A 16,020-nucleotide genomic window follows, 5' to 3' on the forward strand; every position below is an offset into this window, starting at 1 on the left:
CCTTCAGCAGGGTCTCACTAGATAGCTCTGGTGAGCCTGGAACTCACCACAGAGCTCAGGCTAGCCTCAAATGTGCAGGTATCCTCAGGCCCTAGCATCCAGAGTGTGGGGTCATAGGCATCCACCACCACAGCCTGCTGTGATGTGGCTTTATCCTACTAATGTAGCAGCTGAACCCCAAGGAGTCTGTCAACTTTAAAACCACCAACCATCTGCCACTGGCCATGAGAAATAAGAAAAATAATTGGAGACAGTGAATGATATGAAGCTGTTTACTGTCTGACAAAGTCAAGCTCACAAAGAAATTTCCTTGAGTTTAATAAAGATGCTAAAAATGTTACTTTTTAAGTATGTAACTTTTTTTTTTTTTTACAAAGTTCTGTACATAAAATAAATATACAGAAGCAAACCCCATCAACTGTGTTCATCAGTAATCCTCACTGGTGGGCTCACCGTTTATAAGGAAGACATCATTCAACGCATCCTGTCACAGAGACCATCCTGTCAGCAAGGACTTCTACCCCAAAGGATCATTGCTGGGCCTCCTTTATGAAGTCTGCTAAACAGCAAGAAGCCTTCAACCTACCAACTAGCAAGTAGCCATGAAACTCGTCTAGAGTGTGGCCTAATGGCAATGTCTATATCTCATGCTGACCAAAGCCCTTAAAATACGAGTAGTTTAGAACAGAAATAAGCCCCACCTCTCCTTGGCCAGTCACTGTGAGAGTGTGCGTAAGGCAATTGAGTTGAGGGTTATAGGTTCACCTTGCTAATGTCAAAGCGACACTAACAAGAGTCTTAGTTTCATCCACCAGATGACGGGCCCCTGCGTCCAGGTCTCCAGGAGCAGGTTCCACCCCCTTCACCCGTCAGAGGGTTATAACCTGGAAGTGAAAAGGAAACAGAACCATTTCGATGGCTGGAAATCTGGGAACATCCTATATTAAAACTGTAACAGCAAATCTAGCCTGTAAATTGCATGATATAGATTCCAAATTCATGGGCAATTTCCAAGGGACTTTAGTTATTACATAAAAATAAAGAGGGTTAAGACAGTTGTGCTGCCTTCAATCCCAGTGCTTGCATGGAAAACACCAGTTGGAAATTACTGCAGATAGTCCTAAGATCTAATTATATAAAAACTCCAGTCACCATGCATAAAAAAGTATATATTCAAATAAAGGCTATTGAAGCTGCAGAAAACTTCCAGATGTGAGGCTCACACCTGTAGGCCCACTCAGGAGGTTGAGGATATATCTTCTTGGATAAGGCCAGGCTTAATTACATGGTAATTTCCAAAACAAACTCGGCTAGGTTTGAGAGCTTGTCTCAAAAACAAAACAAAATGAAAACACTTTAAGAGTGTGGTGGTCTAGGCCTATCATCTCAGCACTGGGAGCTGGGGCAAGAGGAGCAACAGGTCAAGGTCACCTTGGCTACATATGGAGCTGAAGGTCACCTAGGCCTAAGACCGTGTCTCAAAAACAAATCAACAACAGAAACCAAGCCCAACAACCAGAATGGAACTTTCCATGTCTAGTAGTCAGAACTGGGTCACCTACATCCTTTTCCATCTCTCCCTCCCACATCAGCTCCTCACAGCCAACACGGATAACTGGGACTCTGCAGATCGGCCCAGTCTCCAGAGCCAGACACACCTTCTGTGGGCTGGTTCTTTTCCTTGCTCACTGTGAAATCTTGCCTTGAGCCTTAGTTTCCTCATCTGCAAAGCCAGGCTATTTGGGTTGGCCCTAGCTCAGGGCTGCTGGACAGTACAACAGACCATGTACAAACTTAAGCATGTCAGGTGCTTTGTTTTCTACAGCTTCCACTGTGTATTCAACATTTGAGAAGTTTCAAGTTTCCACTCTTCCTTCTGCAATGTCCCTGAGCTCTGGAGGGCAGGAGGGGAGATACCTAACACACCAGGTTCTGTTGCCTCAAACTTAGCTTGACTCACAAAAGATTACTGATTACTCCATTTGTGTGTTCCATCTTCTTAAGAGAGGTGAAATCCCTTAGGGACAAAATGAAGACACGCTGCTATACTGTCACCTGAAGAGTTTGGTAATGCACACAGAAAAAAGCCAAGTGAATGTCTGTCCACACCCTGAGACACAGGAAGAGGGCAGCACTATCAGCAGGACACAGACAGTGTCCCCCACATCATCCTAGTTGCTTAGTGAAGAGCCTATTCTGCAGCTTCTTCCCTTAGATTGACAGTCCTAAACTTGGGACCCAGAAATTAAGTCTTCTTTCTTTTAGAGACAGAATCTCACAGTGTAGCCTAAGCTGGCCTCCACTTGGGCAATCCCTCTGCTTCAGCTTCCCAAGTGCTAGGATTACACGTATACATCACATGCTTTCAGCTGGAGAAATACTGGGAAGATGGCTGCTCAGCGGGGAAAAGGACGAGCAAGCAAGGACCTGAGTGGAAATCCCAGCACCCATGTACAGAGCCAGGCAGTGTAATCTCACATGCGTGTAATCTCAGTGCTTTAGTACACACAGGAGCACAGCTGTGGCTTTCCAGATGCCAAGCCAGCTCCAGGATGAGGGAGACCCTGCCTCAAGGGAATAATGTGGAAAGTAAGAGAACTAGAGACGTAATGTCCTTCTCTGGTCCGTGCACAAGCACGGGCACGTGTACTAGCGCACACACCACACATAGAGAGCACAGATAAAAGGACAATATATTTTGTAAGTGTTGAAAATCCTAAATATTTCGTTCACATTGCTAAGTTCTTACCACCTCCTCGCAAAGGTTTTTTGTCAGATTTTCCTTTGGGGATGACAGATGAAGTAGAAGGCCCAGGACCATCTTCTTCCTGTTTGAACAAACATAGGCTTAAGAATCAATACATTCCACTCGGGGCTGGAGGTACAGCTACTATATGCTATGCTCTGGGTTCAGTTTGCAAAGCCACAAAACCACTCCAAATGCCAGCACTCTAAATGACTAAGTACTGCCACCTCCAGTTACCTGAGGCCTCCCTGAGTTTCTTTTGTAACTTCGGCCTTCTTGCATGCTGTCCCACATTTCAATCTTCTGTCTCCTTTTCTCTTCTTCAAGCTAAGAAAGAAGCACACACACAATGAGCCAGGTGGTGATGGCGTGCAACTTTAATCCCAGCACTTGGGAGGCAGAAGCAGGTGGATCTCTGAGGCCAGCCTGGTCTACAAAGTGAGTTCCAGGACAGCCAGGGCTGTTACACAGAGAAACCCTGTCTCAAGACACACACACAAGAAAGCACACATAGGAAGCATACGTAAGCTCCTACTATTCTCAAAGAAAGTGCTCATTTTAAGAATTCTTAGTTCAGGCTGGAGAGGTGGCTCAGAAGTTAAAAACCACTAACTATTCTTCCAGAAGTCCTGAGTTCAATTCCCAGCAACCACACGGTGGCTCACAACCATCTGTGATGGGTTCCAATGCCCCCTTCTGGTGTATGTCTGAAGACAGCAACAGTGTACTCACATACATAAAATAAATAAATCTTAAAAAAAAAAAAAAGAATTCTTAATTCAAATATATCCCCAAACAAGTGTTCACTTTCATCTCTTTAACAACAACAACAGCAAAGCTGCTGTAGAAAGCTGGGCATGGTTGTATGTACCTGTAAGCTGCCACTCAGGAAGATGAGAGAAGTAAGTTCAAAGCCAGCCTGGCCTACACAGTGAGACCCAGTCTCAAAACTGACCTGGAATGAGTGTGTGTGGCTGGCAGAGCAGTTTTATTATCCCCTGGGTGACAACCTGGCAGTGCCACAGCCTTTTTGCCTCAGGCACTGGATCATAGGACAGCAGATTTCCAAGTGCACTGGACAGTTAAGCAGTATGGAAATCTAAGGGGGGATGACTCCCCACAGAAAACCTGCACTCAGTAAGGAGTGCCCAAGAAAGTCTGCGGGAGGACCCAATGCATGCTCTTTGTGCTGCCTCCTGTTCCATGGACAGTAGCCATTTTTTCAAGCAACCAAGTATCCCAGTGGACATGAATGTCAGTGGTATGTACGCTCCCATTTCCAATGCAGTCCATTCTGGTTCTAATTAAATTGTGATATAAGGACATGTGACAAGATTCTTTAAAAGCATATACTCTGCAGATCTCTCCATGGCCTGTACATCTCTTGCTAAACCTGTCCCTTCAGGCTTCCATTGCTTGTAAACACAGGAAGTTGAAAAAAAATAGAAAATACTTCCTAATATAAAAGTTGCTTTATGCTATTAGCTACATCAAGAAGCCAGGTGGAGGCCAGGCAACGGTGGCGCATGCCTTTAATCCCAGCACTTGGGAGGCAGAGGCAGGCAGATTTCTGAGTTCAAGGCCAGCCTGGTCTACAGAGTGAGTTCCAGGACAGCCAGGGCTACACAGAGAAACCCCATCTCAAAAAAAAAAAAAAAAAAAAAAAGCCAGGTGGTAGCAGTGGTGGCAGTAGCAGCAGTACCAGCTGCCCATGCCTTTAATCCCAGCAACTAGGGAGACAAAGACAGGTTGATCTCTGTAGGTTTGAGGCTAGCCTGGTCTATAGAGTGAGTTCTAAGACAGCCAGAAGTACACAGAGAAACCCAGTCTTGAAGGAAACGAATCAACCAACCAAACAATAACAAAAATACCCCCAAACAAACAAGAAAAAGAATATATAGCATATCACCGAGTTGGCATGGTGGCACACACCTGTGATCCCAGAATCCACAGCTCTAGGGAAGCAGAGGCAAACTTCTAGGCTAGCCAGGGCTGTATGAGACCACGCCTCCAAAAAAAAAAAAGGCAAAAGGGGAGAGAGGTGTGCAGCTGGCTCAGCAGACAGAAGGACCTGCTCAATAAGCTGGGTGACCTACATGAGCCCCAGAACTCGTGGTGGAAGGAAAGAATGGCTCCTGTAAGTTGTCCTCTGACCTCCATAGCATACCACAACACGCACATGCCTGCACTCACACACAAATTATAATAAAATAAACATCTCAAATAGATGCATAGCAGATAAATTCTAGCATTATCTATGAGAGCTCTAAGCTAACTATGAGCCAGCCAGATAGGCAAACATTCAAAAAAAATGTGCATACTATTTCTATGGAGAGGGACCCATACAATGTGCTCATAAAATATCAAATATATCTGTGAAAATACCTAAAAAAAAGAAATTAACATTACATAGGCTATCTAAGCAATAGGTAAGAAGCAAGGACAGTAGAGACTTATTTCTACAGAACAGACTTCTATACCACAGGTTTCTAATTCTGAACTTTCCAGTCAGTAGCAAACACTTTAGGCTGATGACTGAGAGAGGATGGACGACTAACTTCCACTGAAGGCTGCTACTGGAAGAAGCATTAGGAGGAGGGTGTATGTTTGTGTCTTGTTATATCCTTTCCTTCTGAGACCCAGCCAAGCTGGGCAGACCAGACCCAAAGGGATGACCAGGCAAAAATAAGAGAAGCTGCCAACTACAGCAGAAAGGCATATGTCCCTGGAAATCTCAGTAACACAACTGAGACTATAATAATGACCAAATTCTCTGGTGCCTCAAAGCTGGCAGAGGGTTCTTTTTGAGGAGATGAGACATGCTCTGGAAACTTCTGGACTAAAACTAGAAAGCAGTCATCAGTGAGAGGTCAGCTCAATGCTGGTGTGCAAGTGTGACCTCAATGAAAGGTCACCCACAGGCTCTTGCATCTCAGCGCCTGGTCTCCAGCTGGTGGCAATGTTTGGGAATGGCATGGAACCTTTGGAAGGGACAGCCTTGCTGGAGAAAGCATGTGGGTTTTGAGGATTTATAGGCCAGCCCTATTTTCTATCCTCTCTGCTGCTTGTATGAGAATGAAAAGTCATCAGTCTGTTTCCTGCTGCCATGTCCGACCATATCCTCCCCCAGGACTGTACACCAAAATAAACCCCCTCTCCCCAGCTGCTTCTGTCAGTCATCATAGCAACAGAAAAAAGCACCTGACACAGCAGTCTTATTCCCATGAATAACCTGGCTGATCAAGGCAATCCTTGTTCCTTCTGGTCCACATCTTCACCAACACAATCTTCAGCTAAGCCTTATGATGCCTTTTCTTGCCTCTTCTGAAACCCACTGCAGTGTGCTCGACCACCCCTAAACCAGGTCATATGCAATACACAACTTCAAACAAAGCTCCATACAAAGCTTGTAATCCCAGCACTTAGGATTACAAGGTATCCAAGCACAGGGAAGACAGGCTGGCATCTCCCCTGGCGCCAGTGGCCTGTGACCTGGGCACACCGTTTTGTTGACTAATACTGTTATAAAGAAAATACCTGAAGGGAAAACAGGAGATACACTTTTCTTCAAGAGTGTTTTCTCCCCTGACAATTCAAAACTGCACAAAGCAAGCATGCTGACCAACAGTAAACTAAGTGAAATTAATTCTTGATATCCACCCAAGACATACTCACTCGCTCACCTACACCACCCTCATGTGCTGTCCGTCTTTCACTGCAGCAGTAACGTATTCACACAACTATTCCTAGCTACAATATTTTTTCTATATCGCCAATGTAAACACAGTAGACTCTGAAATGCATCTTGAATTTAATGAGGCAGGACTCTGCTCTATAGGCTTACAAATAACAGTAAATATACTTTACTGTTATCATGAAGCCTTGATTAGTGATATCAAGGGCAGAAGTGTGGATCAGTGATAGAGACCCTGCTTAGTATTTTCAAGACCCTGAATAAGCAAAGAAAAGACGCAACAAATTAAGTCAACCCAGTTCATACCTGTCTTAGTTTTTCCTTATGCTTTTCAACTTGGGCATTTAGATCTTCCTGCATTCTCAAACGAGCAGCTGCTAAAGCTTCTTGTCGCTTAACAACAACATCAGGTTCTAAAGCAGAAAAACAATTAGGTGTGAGTGCTTATGAAATAGCCTATACATATAGAGAGGTTCAAATGTCAGGAAACCACAACAAAGTATCCCCCTGTCTACTCAGCAGAGCACTAAGCCCTCTGACGGCCACCACAGTGAGAGTCCGCTGTACAGGCGGCCATCTCACTTGCACCTGATCTTTAGGTTGACCAGCATTCTGCAAAGCAAAGCTGAAGGCTTTGGCATCTCTATCCATCACTTGATTAGCCCAGGTTGATGAGAACAGGTGTAAGCTTCTTGTTCCTACAAAGCAAAGTCCCTTCAACCAGCATTAAGAATCTGAATGTCCCAGTTTAACTTACTTGTGGTTGAGACAGGGTCCCATGTAACCTCAATTGGCCTTGAATTCACTATGTACCATAGAATGACCTTGAACTCCTGATCCTCCTGCATCTACCTCCCAGAGGGAGAATATAAAAGTGTGGCACCATACCCACTTTTATTTGGTACTGGAGATCAAATACTGTCTAGTATATGCTAGTCAAGCACTCTACAAACTCAGTCACGGCCCCAGCAAAAGCTTACTTAATTTTTTTTTTTTTAAACAGTGCCTCAGTACGTAGTCTGGCTGACCCCAAATCCATACAGATCTGTTGTCCACTGTCTCCTGAATATAGGGATTAAAGGTGTGTGTCCCACACCCAGACCTAGTTTACTTTTCTACCTCATTGTAAATCAAGCTTTTCCATCCCAGTCGCAGTACTGTAGTAACCAGATGGGTGGTGATCTGTATTAAGTTATACTGTAATATAAAACAGTATTTCTTTAGGAAACACCCACAGGAGTGTAGCTTCTAGATAGAATGGCTGCCCTTTGAGATTTCTTGAAGCAACCTAACAATAACTGGAAATCAGGTCTGATGAGGTCAGGGAAAAATCAAAATGAAGCCCATGTAAAAACCTAACACTAGAGATTGGGGGAGGGGGCACAGCAATTGGAATGTGAAAGAAAGGGAAAGGAAGGAAGGAAGGAAGGAAGGGAGGGAGGGAGGGAGGGAGGGAGGGAGGGAGGAAGGAAGGAAGGAAGGAAGGAAGGAAGGAAGGAAAGACCCTAACACAGGAGTGTCTGGTCACTCACAATAATTCTAGAGGTTCAATAGGGATGTCACTGGAGCACAAAGAAAACAGTGAAATTTTCATTTTAATCCTCCCTAAAATTAATGGGAACACTGCAAGTCCTAATCCAGAACAGCTGCTTGACCACTATCTAGGCTGAGCCGAGTGACACCACCACTGTCAGGTGGTCTTCCACTTCTGGTCCATCTCCACGTGTTACATGCTTGAGAGCTTTAAATATGTGTACAACTTGGGGGTATTGGATTGATGGGAAACATTAATTTTTATGCCTTCTCCCAGGATTACAGCTTCTAAGCTTTCCCAGGAAAGTCCTGAGGATACCACCCATCCCGCTTTTAGGGAGCTATCCTTATCTGGCCCTAACTTGAGAATCTTCCTTAGGCCCGGAGGTTGTGTCTTAAATAAAGACAGCAGAGATCTCCTTTTGAGACTCTGGCTCCGAGGTATTCCTGGATCACCTGCCCTGTATTCACTCAGGAACAAGATAATGAGAACAAGGGAAACTTAAAAAGATAAGTAAGATTCAGTGAGCTAGGGAAGTTGGGAGCAGACCAGGTTAAAAGCCTCTTCCTCCTATTTGCTCAGGTGAGTACATGGCATATAAGACTGGGGACCACATGTGGTATGCCCCTCCAGGAAAAAGATGTAGCCACAAAGTTAAATTGGTTTGAGGTATCTCCGCCCTGCATGGGACTTATACTGATGAACGAAGTATGGTCTGGATAAACGATAAAAAAAAAGAACCTCCTTTAGAAAAGTTAGTTCGTGCAGGGCCACTGTGGTGTCCTAAAGCATACTAAGATTAGACATATAAATTCCACAAAGATATAAACACTGTCCAAAAGTGAGTAACTGTAGCAGCTATGGCCTGAAGATTTCCCTTGGGCCTAATGACAATTAGCATTCTGACCATCAAAAGTTGATAATGAACTGTTCAGGACAAGACAATCTGCCGAGGCTGCCTTGGAGATTTTCTGTCTAGCGCCCTTGAAACCACAAAAACTATCAGCTTGAGAATGGGCTGTCATGCTTTTGCAAAAAAAAAAAAAAAAAAAAAAAAGCCTCTAGATTTTTCAAAAATGGGTTATGGAGTTGAGAGAAAATGATTGTAAAAGATAACTCTGGGGCTGGAGAGATGGCTCAGCGGTTAAGAGCACTGACTGATCTTCCAGAGGTCCTGAGTTCAATTCCCAGCCCACGACTATCTGTAATGGGGTCTGATGCACTCTTCTGGTGTGTCTGAACACAAGCTATAGTGTACTCATATAAATAAAAATAAATAAATCTTAAAAAAATAAATAATTCAGTAAAATAAAGTAAATTTTAAAAAAGATAGCTCTGTTCTGTCACGGTTTATCAATGATGACATGACTATGAGAAAGCTAAAATACATCTCGGGGACAAAAATATGATCTGTGTTTTGGAAAAACATGAATCAATCCCTGTCTACTGAGTTCTGTATAAATAAAGAAGCACCCCACTTCCAGTCAGTCAGGTTACAAGATTCCCCGGACCCCGTGTCTGACTCCCTCCTCCCTCACCACTGTTTATTTCCTCCACAGGACCTGGCCATCTCCAGGGACTGGCTCCCAGCAACTAAACATGATGTGCATTGAGTATGCTATACACCATTGGGGAGTTTTTGCATCTCAATAAAAATCTTTCAAAACCCAGACTCAGTCATGTTTTGCCGCCACCCACTAAGTAAACAACAGGCGCCTTCACTTCTATCACATGGCACTAACCCAGAACAGCCTCAGCTTGGTCCTGCTGCCTCTGCCTCAAAGCGCTCAGTCTGAGGGAGAGCTTCTGGATGACAAAGTAGAGGAGGATGCAGCTGAATAGGATGTACCAGCCGTAGCTGGCCAGCAGGGAGCCCACTGAAAAAGAAACCAGTTTCAGAAACGGAAAATAGCATTTTTTCAGTAATACTCAACAAAAATAATCATAGCTCCTTCTTTCAGAACCTTCACAATCCAGCTGAGGAAACGGACTCAAAGAAGTGAATCGGTGGGTACAGAAACTTCTCAACTACAAGGGGACTCGGGAGTAGCCCAGAGGGTGCAGAGCACAGCAGCTAGGTTCTGAAGGACTAAGGGGGACCTGTCTGTCTGATTCAGGAAAGCAAAGGCCATCCAGAGTCCGTTGAGTTACACTTTGTTAAGGAGACAGCAGTGTTAGGGGGAGGCAGAGCGAAACGCCGGGCGGAGGACTCCATTGCGCCCGCCCAGCTATGGCAACTTAGAGAAAACTGAGCTCGGGCCCAGCAAGCAGGCCCGGCCAGCCCGCGGCATTAACGCCAAGCCTCCTGGACACCGACTCACCGAGCATGGCGGCATCCGCCGCCTCTCACCTGTGACGTGCAGGAATCGCAGGCTCTCGGTTTCCAGCGCCGGCCTCGCGGACAGGGGGTCCTCTGCGCGATCCATAGCCGCCACCGCCGCCAACGACTGGCCAGCCGCTCCTCTCTGCTCTGCGCTTCCGGTTCGGCCCTATGTACACGTGGCGCTCACGGCTGTGGCGGTACTGACCTATCGCGGCTCGACCTGCCTCGACGCTCGACCAATCACAGAGGGGGTGTGACTAGAGGGCGGGGCTAAAAGAAGCCCAGGCGGAAGCGCGTTTGACTTTGAGGGAGGAGCTTGCAGCTCAGCTCAGCTTAGCGCTGATACCGGATCTCGCAAGCATTTTTTTACAGACCTTGTACTTGATAACCGATTGGACATTGAGCCCAAGAGATTTGAAGCCTCCTGGGGATGAGATTTGCGTCCGGCCCAAGTCACCGGGCCACTGAGGGGTTGCAGCATAGATTCCCCTCCCCAAACGTGCGGAAAGCGATCTATTTAAAGTTCCTTTCTTCTGAACCACTATCTCAAGGGACGGAATTAATGTAGTAATGACTTCAACATGTTTAGGCTCTTATGTGTAACTTTACCAGTTTTTGTACTGGTTCTCTGCAACATACTAGGAACGCAATAAAGGAGATAGCTGAGATTTGGAATGGAACTGATGGAATCAAATTTCCAAAGTTAGGTTAATGGGATTAAGGTAAGAACTCTGAGGTGTTTAAAGGTGGGACCTTTGGGAAACTGCTATGAGGTCAATGTGGGGTTCCCCAGGGAAAAGGAGACCAGATTTATATGCACCCCACCACGAGATGACACAGCCAAACGACCTTGGTGGAATCTATACGTGCTGCACCAAGCTTTGTGGACTTTGAATCTCCAAAATGGAAATAAAACTCACTGTGTCATAAAAATTAGTCTGTTAAGTATCTTGTCACAGTAATAAGCTAATGCAGTGATTCCATTTGAAGGACGGATGTTCGTGGGACATAGGAGAGAAAAGCCTGGAATACTTCACGTTGTCAACCACCTTGAAAATGGACTTTCACGACTGGATATTATCAGCTAAGAATATGAAGATAGCCATGAGTTTGCTGATTTTTTTTTCAGACACAACATGTTTTTTTTTTTTAATTGCTGAATTTTTAAAGTTTTATGTTCTCAATAGTTTCCTCTTAGAGGTTAAAAAAAATGATCATTCTGTTTAAAATTTTTTGGTACTGATGACTGCCATCCCACTAAGCCACACCCTAATTTGAATCATTTCTCTTTGCTTAAGGTGATTTCTCACTTACTTTGGCTTCTGAGACAAGAAAGAAGGTTGCTCATTTACCTGTTTATCCAGTCCCTTAACATCTGTAATCATGATGATGAAATAAGTAGTAATGTTTAGTTTCATTAAAAGACAAGGTGGGCCGGGCGGTGGTGGTGCACGCCTTTAATCCCAGCACTTGGGAGGCAGAGGCAGGCGGATTTCTGAGTTCGAGAGTTCGAGGCTAGCCTGGTCTACAGAGTGAGTTCCAGGACAGCCAGGGCTACACAGAGAAACCCTGTCTCGAAAAAACAAACAAACAAACAAACAAAAGACAAGGTGGAGGGGAAATTCGGGGCAGTGGTGATACACGTTTCAACCCCAGCGCTCAGCAGGGAGATACGGGTGGATTTCTGAGTTTGAGGCTAGCATGAGCTAGAGTTCAGGACAGTGAGGGCTACAGATAGAAACCTTGCCTTAAAAACTGAACAAGTCGGGAGGTGCTGGTTCATGCCTTTAATTCCAGTACACTGGTTAAGAGGGGTTAGTTTCAGTAAGAGAGTAGGTGGTGGCTCACACCTTTAATCCCAGCTCTCAAGGAGGGAGAGGCAGGTGCATTTCTGAGTTCGAGGCCAGCCTGGTCTACAGAGTGAGTTCCAGGACAGACAGGGCTACACAGAGAAACCCTGTCTAAAAGGGAGGTGAGTAGATATGATCAAAGTACATGATACAGATATAACAGTGTCATAATGGAATCATTATTTTACACAGTGACTGCCCATACAAAAGCAATCTTTTCCACTTGGGACTTTGCAATCTAAAATGGAAACTAGCAGCAATTCAGAAAGATAACATTAAAATACACAAAGTAGAAGTAGGAATGTATCTCAACTGGCCATGTGCTTCCTTGCCTACATGTACAAGCATGTAAAGCACCTCACTGCATAAACTGAGCATGTGGCAAATGCTTCTAATCCCAGCATTGGTGAGATGGTTGTAAGAAGATCAGGAATTCAGGGTCATCTTTGGTGTCAAGAGGAAGGCGACACTGGACAGTGGGAGCCTGCCTCAAGAAACAAAACCTTGAGAGACAAAGGCAGGTGGATCTCTGTAGTTAGACCTTCTCAAAAACAAAGTCAAATGTAAAAACTGACACACACATCCAACGTTAACTTTGTTTACAAACCCAGTGTACATACTTAGATACACAGTATAATATTCAACTAAAATTTAAGGTATTTTGAGTTGAGTGCATGGATTTTAGGCTTTTATTTCAGTTCCTACAATACTGCTCCTACTTCTCAGGTGTGACACCTTTGTCCCTTTCACCAAGTGGTAGCTGTCTACCCATACTTACTGCAGCACTTGAACAGCTCAGGTGGATTTGGAAAACTAGGGCAAAGGTGAATAGTAACCACAACTCCCACCGATCACTATGTAGACTCAATGCCTAGCTCTAACCTGCCACTTACAGTCACATCCTTGTATGAGTCCTTCTCATAGCCATGGCCTTAAGGTTAGAAGTTCTCCATCCATTGTATTCAGCCAGGTAAATTGCTTTGGTTAACGGCAAGTAAGCAGAAGTGTTATCGGTTTTGAGTATAGTTTAGTTAGTTGTCCAAGGAGAATTGGGCATAGAAAACCAACTCTACTCTGGTTAATCACAGATATCACAAGATTTGTACAAGACAGGGCTCCTCAACATCCTACCACTGAGAGGAGGAGGTGCTAATTGGGGCTTACCCCACCTCTCAAGACTTACAGGTATTAGTTGATGGAAGAGTAAGAAACATTTTCTTCAGTGGTGTAGCCATTGGTAAGGTGGCCAAGCTCCCATAAACAGCCCTAATTCATTCAGTCAGACACAAAAAGGGAGTAGCTAACTGGAAAGAGGGTGATCATCTGAAGGACAAAGAAAGCTAACAGGTGTATGTTTGTATATACAACTAAATTACATTATGGACATGTATGGACATGTCAAGAAGCCCATTACTATATATAATTAACACAGGGTAACAAAAGCATTAAAAATAAAGAGCAGAGTCAATATCAAAGCAAACAGATGGTGTGGCTATAACTGCCGACGAACTGCCCAAATTGCTGTTTTCCAAGGTAAAAAGCAACTACAAGGGCGAAGGGTGTGGGGAGCTCAAGGCCTCAAAGGTGGCAATAAAATGACAGTCCTGCTCAAGCAATAAGGACCTGCCACTTTCCAGGAATGCTCTTACGTGCCCGGATGTAAGTGCACCACACCTTCAGTGCCATGGAGGCCAACAGAGGCTGTTAGATTCCCTGGAACTGTTACAGAAGGTTGTGTGATCTGCCAGGTTGGTGCTGAGAACCAAATCCAGGTCCTCTTAGAGAACAAGTCCTCTGAACACTGAGCCATCTTTCCAGCTCCAACTCCTGTGTGTGCACATATATGTATGTGAGCACACGTATGGAGAGACCAGTTCTATCCTGTGGATTCCAGAGATCAAGCTTCAGCTAGTCAGTCTTGTTAACCGTATCCATTAATTTAATTAAGTCAAGCCTCAAAACTAGGGCATTTACCACTTATACAAATGCTATGAGAAAAAATATTCAAGGTCAGGTGTGGAGACACCTGTAATCTCAGCTGTTGGGATGTGGAAGTAGGATTAGGCGTTCAAGGCCAGTTCCTGTTATGTGGCTAGTTGAAGAACAGCCTGGGCTATGTGAGACCATCTCAAATTAGTATGGTAATGTAGTCCCACCAACCAATTCTTGCAGGTGTTGTATGACTATCAGGTGATACAAATTTCTGCGGTAACAGGACCAATATTAGCCTGAATGAAATTCATGCTTTACAAAACAATACATGGAAAATGTTAGGATCCAGGAAAAACATGGATTGAAGGTTCAAATGATTCAACCTCATCAATTATTTGGGTTCTGAGACACGTAAGAAAGGAAACCTCATTTGCCTCTAGCCAGCTTTGCAAAGTCCTTGATTGGGACAGTGACATACATGATGCAATTGTGTCCTGTCTTTCTTACCTACCCCAAATACTAAACCATCTAGTGGCAACATGGTTTCAGTCCAGACTGGTTAAATACATGCCCAGGCCAGTTTCAGAGTTAAGCTACTTTTAGTAAAAAAATATACAATTAGAAAGTCATCAGTAGGCCGGGCGGTGGTGGCGCACGCCTTTAACCCCAGCACTTGGGAGGCAGAGGCAGGCGGATTTCTGAGTTCGAGGCCAGCCTGGTCTACAGAGTGAGTTCCAGGACAGCCAGGGCTACACAGAGAAACCCTGTCTCGAAAAACTGGGAAAAAAATTTAAAAAAAAAGTCACCAGTAATTTGTCATAACTGGGACTACTGACCAAGATATAGCCTCATTCAGTAAGAAGACTCTTAAACGAAGCAATGGAAAACAGAAATCTGTTTTTGCTTTGGTGATGGGGGTCTTGTAGTCTTAGGAAGACTGCCAGCAAGCCATACCCCTAGCCAAAGGAAGCAAGTATTTTATCTGTCTTATCAGCACCAGGGGCTGTACATTAACAGAAGGGCTGTGGGAGCAGTACAGGTAGGCTCACTGGAGATGCTGAAAACCAGACTCCAATCCAGCATGGGAGAGAACTGAATTTATGGCTAGGGCTCAGCAGAAGCCACTGTTCCTCCATTCTTCTCAACCAGACACTTGAGAGCCACAGTTCCTCTGTATCTTAGGCATCTGATGACTCTATAAGAACAGTTTGTTACCAGCAATCACCAAGAAGCATCCGGAGACTACCTAACACGCTTGTCACATTCAGAATCACCAAAAGTTTTCAAACTATGACAAGGGCCTGGGAGGGTGGCTCAGTGGGTAAGAAAGCTTGCTATGGAAACTTGAGTACCTGAGTTCAAATTCCTATCACCCAGGTAAAAAGCTGGGTTCTTTCTACATGCATACCTGCAACCCAGTGCTGTGAGGTAGAGATAGGAAGACCACTGGGATTTGCTGGCTACAAATGAGAGGCTCAATGGGAGACAAGTGTTCTCAAGGCAACAAGGCAGAGCAGGGAAACTGAGGCACTGGTATTTAACAACAACAAAATCTTTCCTAGATAAGGAATACAGTAAGAAGCCTAGATGCTGAGAAAAATGTACCTTAACCTGCCCAATGAGAAACACGACCTCCGTGTCTCTGTCCCACAGGCTGGAGGATTATTTTTGCTCATGCTATAGCACCAACAAACAAAAGTCTCATTTCCTATTTAAAAATTTTCAAATCATTATAAATTGATTTGTGAGATGCTCATGTATGTTGATTAAAGAGGTCAAAGAACACCTATCTGTCTAGTCCTACAGCCTTCCTGCCTTTACCTTTATGAAGAATCTGTAAATTTCATGAGTGAGAATAATGTCTATTCAGGAACCCCATTCTCTCCAACTTCTAACTTAAACATCACCTTATACCTCACTGAAAACACACAGCACACAATC

General features: G+C 44.5%; 1 protein-coding gene across 1 annotated transcript; it reads right to left on the bottom strand.

The window, feature by feature from the left end:
• Positions 1-258: 258 nt before the first annotated feature.
• Selenos (selenoprotein S) lies at positions 259-10,425 on the bottom strand. The gene is made up of 6 exons (XM_028776683.1): positions 10,325-10,425; positions 9,717-9,851; positions 6,747-6,853; positions 2,984-3,073; positions 2,750-2,828; positions 259-884 (listed from the first exon to the last, which is right to left on the bottom strand). Exons 1-6 carry the CDS (start codon positions 10,398-10,400, stop codon positions 805-807), a joined length of 567 nt encoding a protein of 188 aa, XP_028632516.1. The 5' UTR covers positions 10,401-10,425; the 3' UTR covers positions 259-804.
• Positions 10,426-16,020: the final 5,595 nt, after the last annotated feature.

The sequence above is a fragment of the Grammomys surdaster genome, unplaced genomic scaffold (assembly GCF_004785775.1).
Source record: "Grammomys surdaster isolate TR1022 unplaced genomic scaffold, NIH_TR_1.0 271, whole genome shotgun sequence".
Lineage (NCBI taxonomy): Eukaryota > Metazoa > Chordata > Mammalia > Rodentia > Muridae > Grammomys > Grammomys surdaster.

Excerpts from the sequence above, each read along its gene's own strand:
- Selenos (XM_028776683.1), bottom strand. The coding sequence starts at position 10,400 with ATGGATCGCGCAGAGGACCCCCTGTCCGCGAGGCCGGCGCTGGAAACC. Across the intron at positions 6,854-9,716 it reads CCAAGCTGAGGCTGTTCTGG|AACCTGATGTTGTTGTTAAG; the intron begins GTTAGTGCCATG and ends TTTCTGCTTTAG. Across the intron at positions 3,074-6,746 it reads ATAAGGAAAAACTAAGACAG|CTTGAAGAAGAGAAAAGGAG; the intron begins GTATGAACTGGG and ends CTTCTTTCTTAG.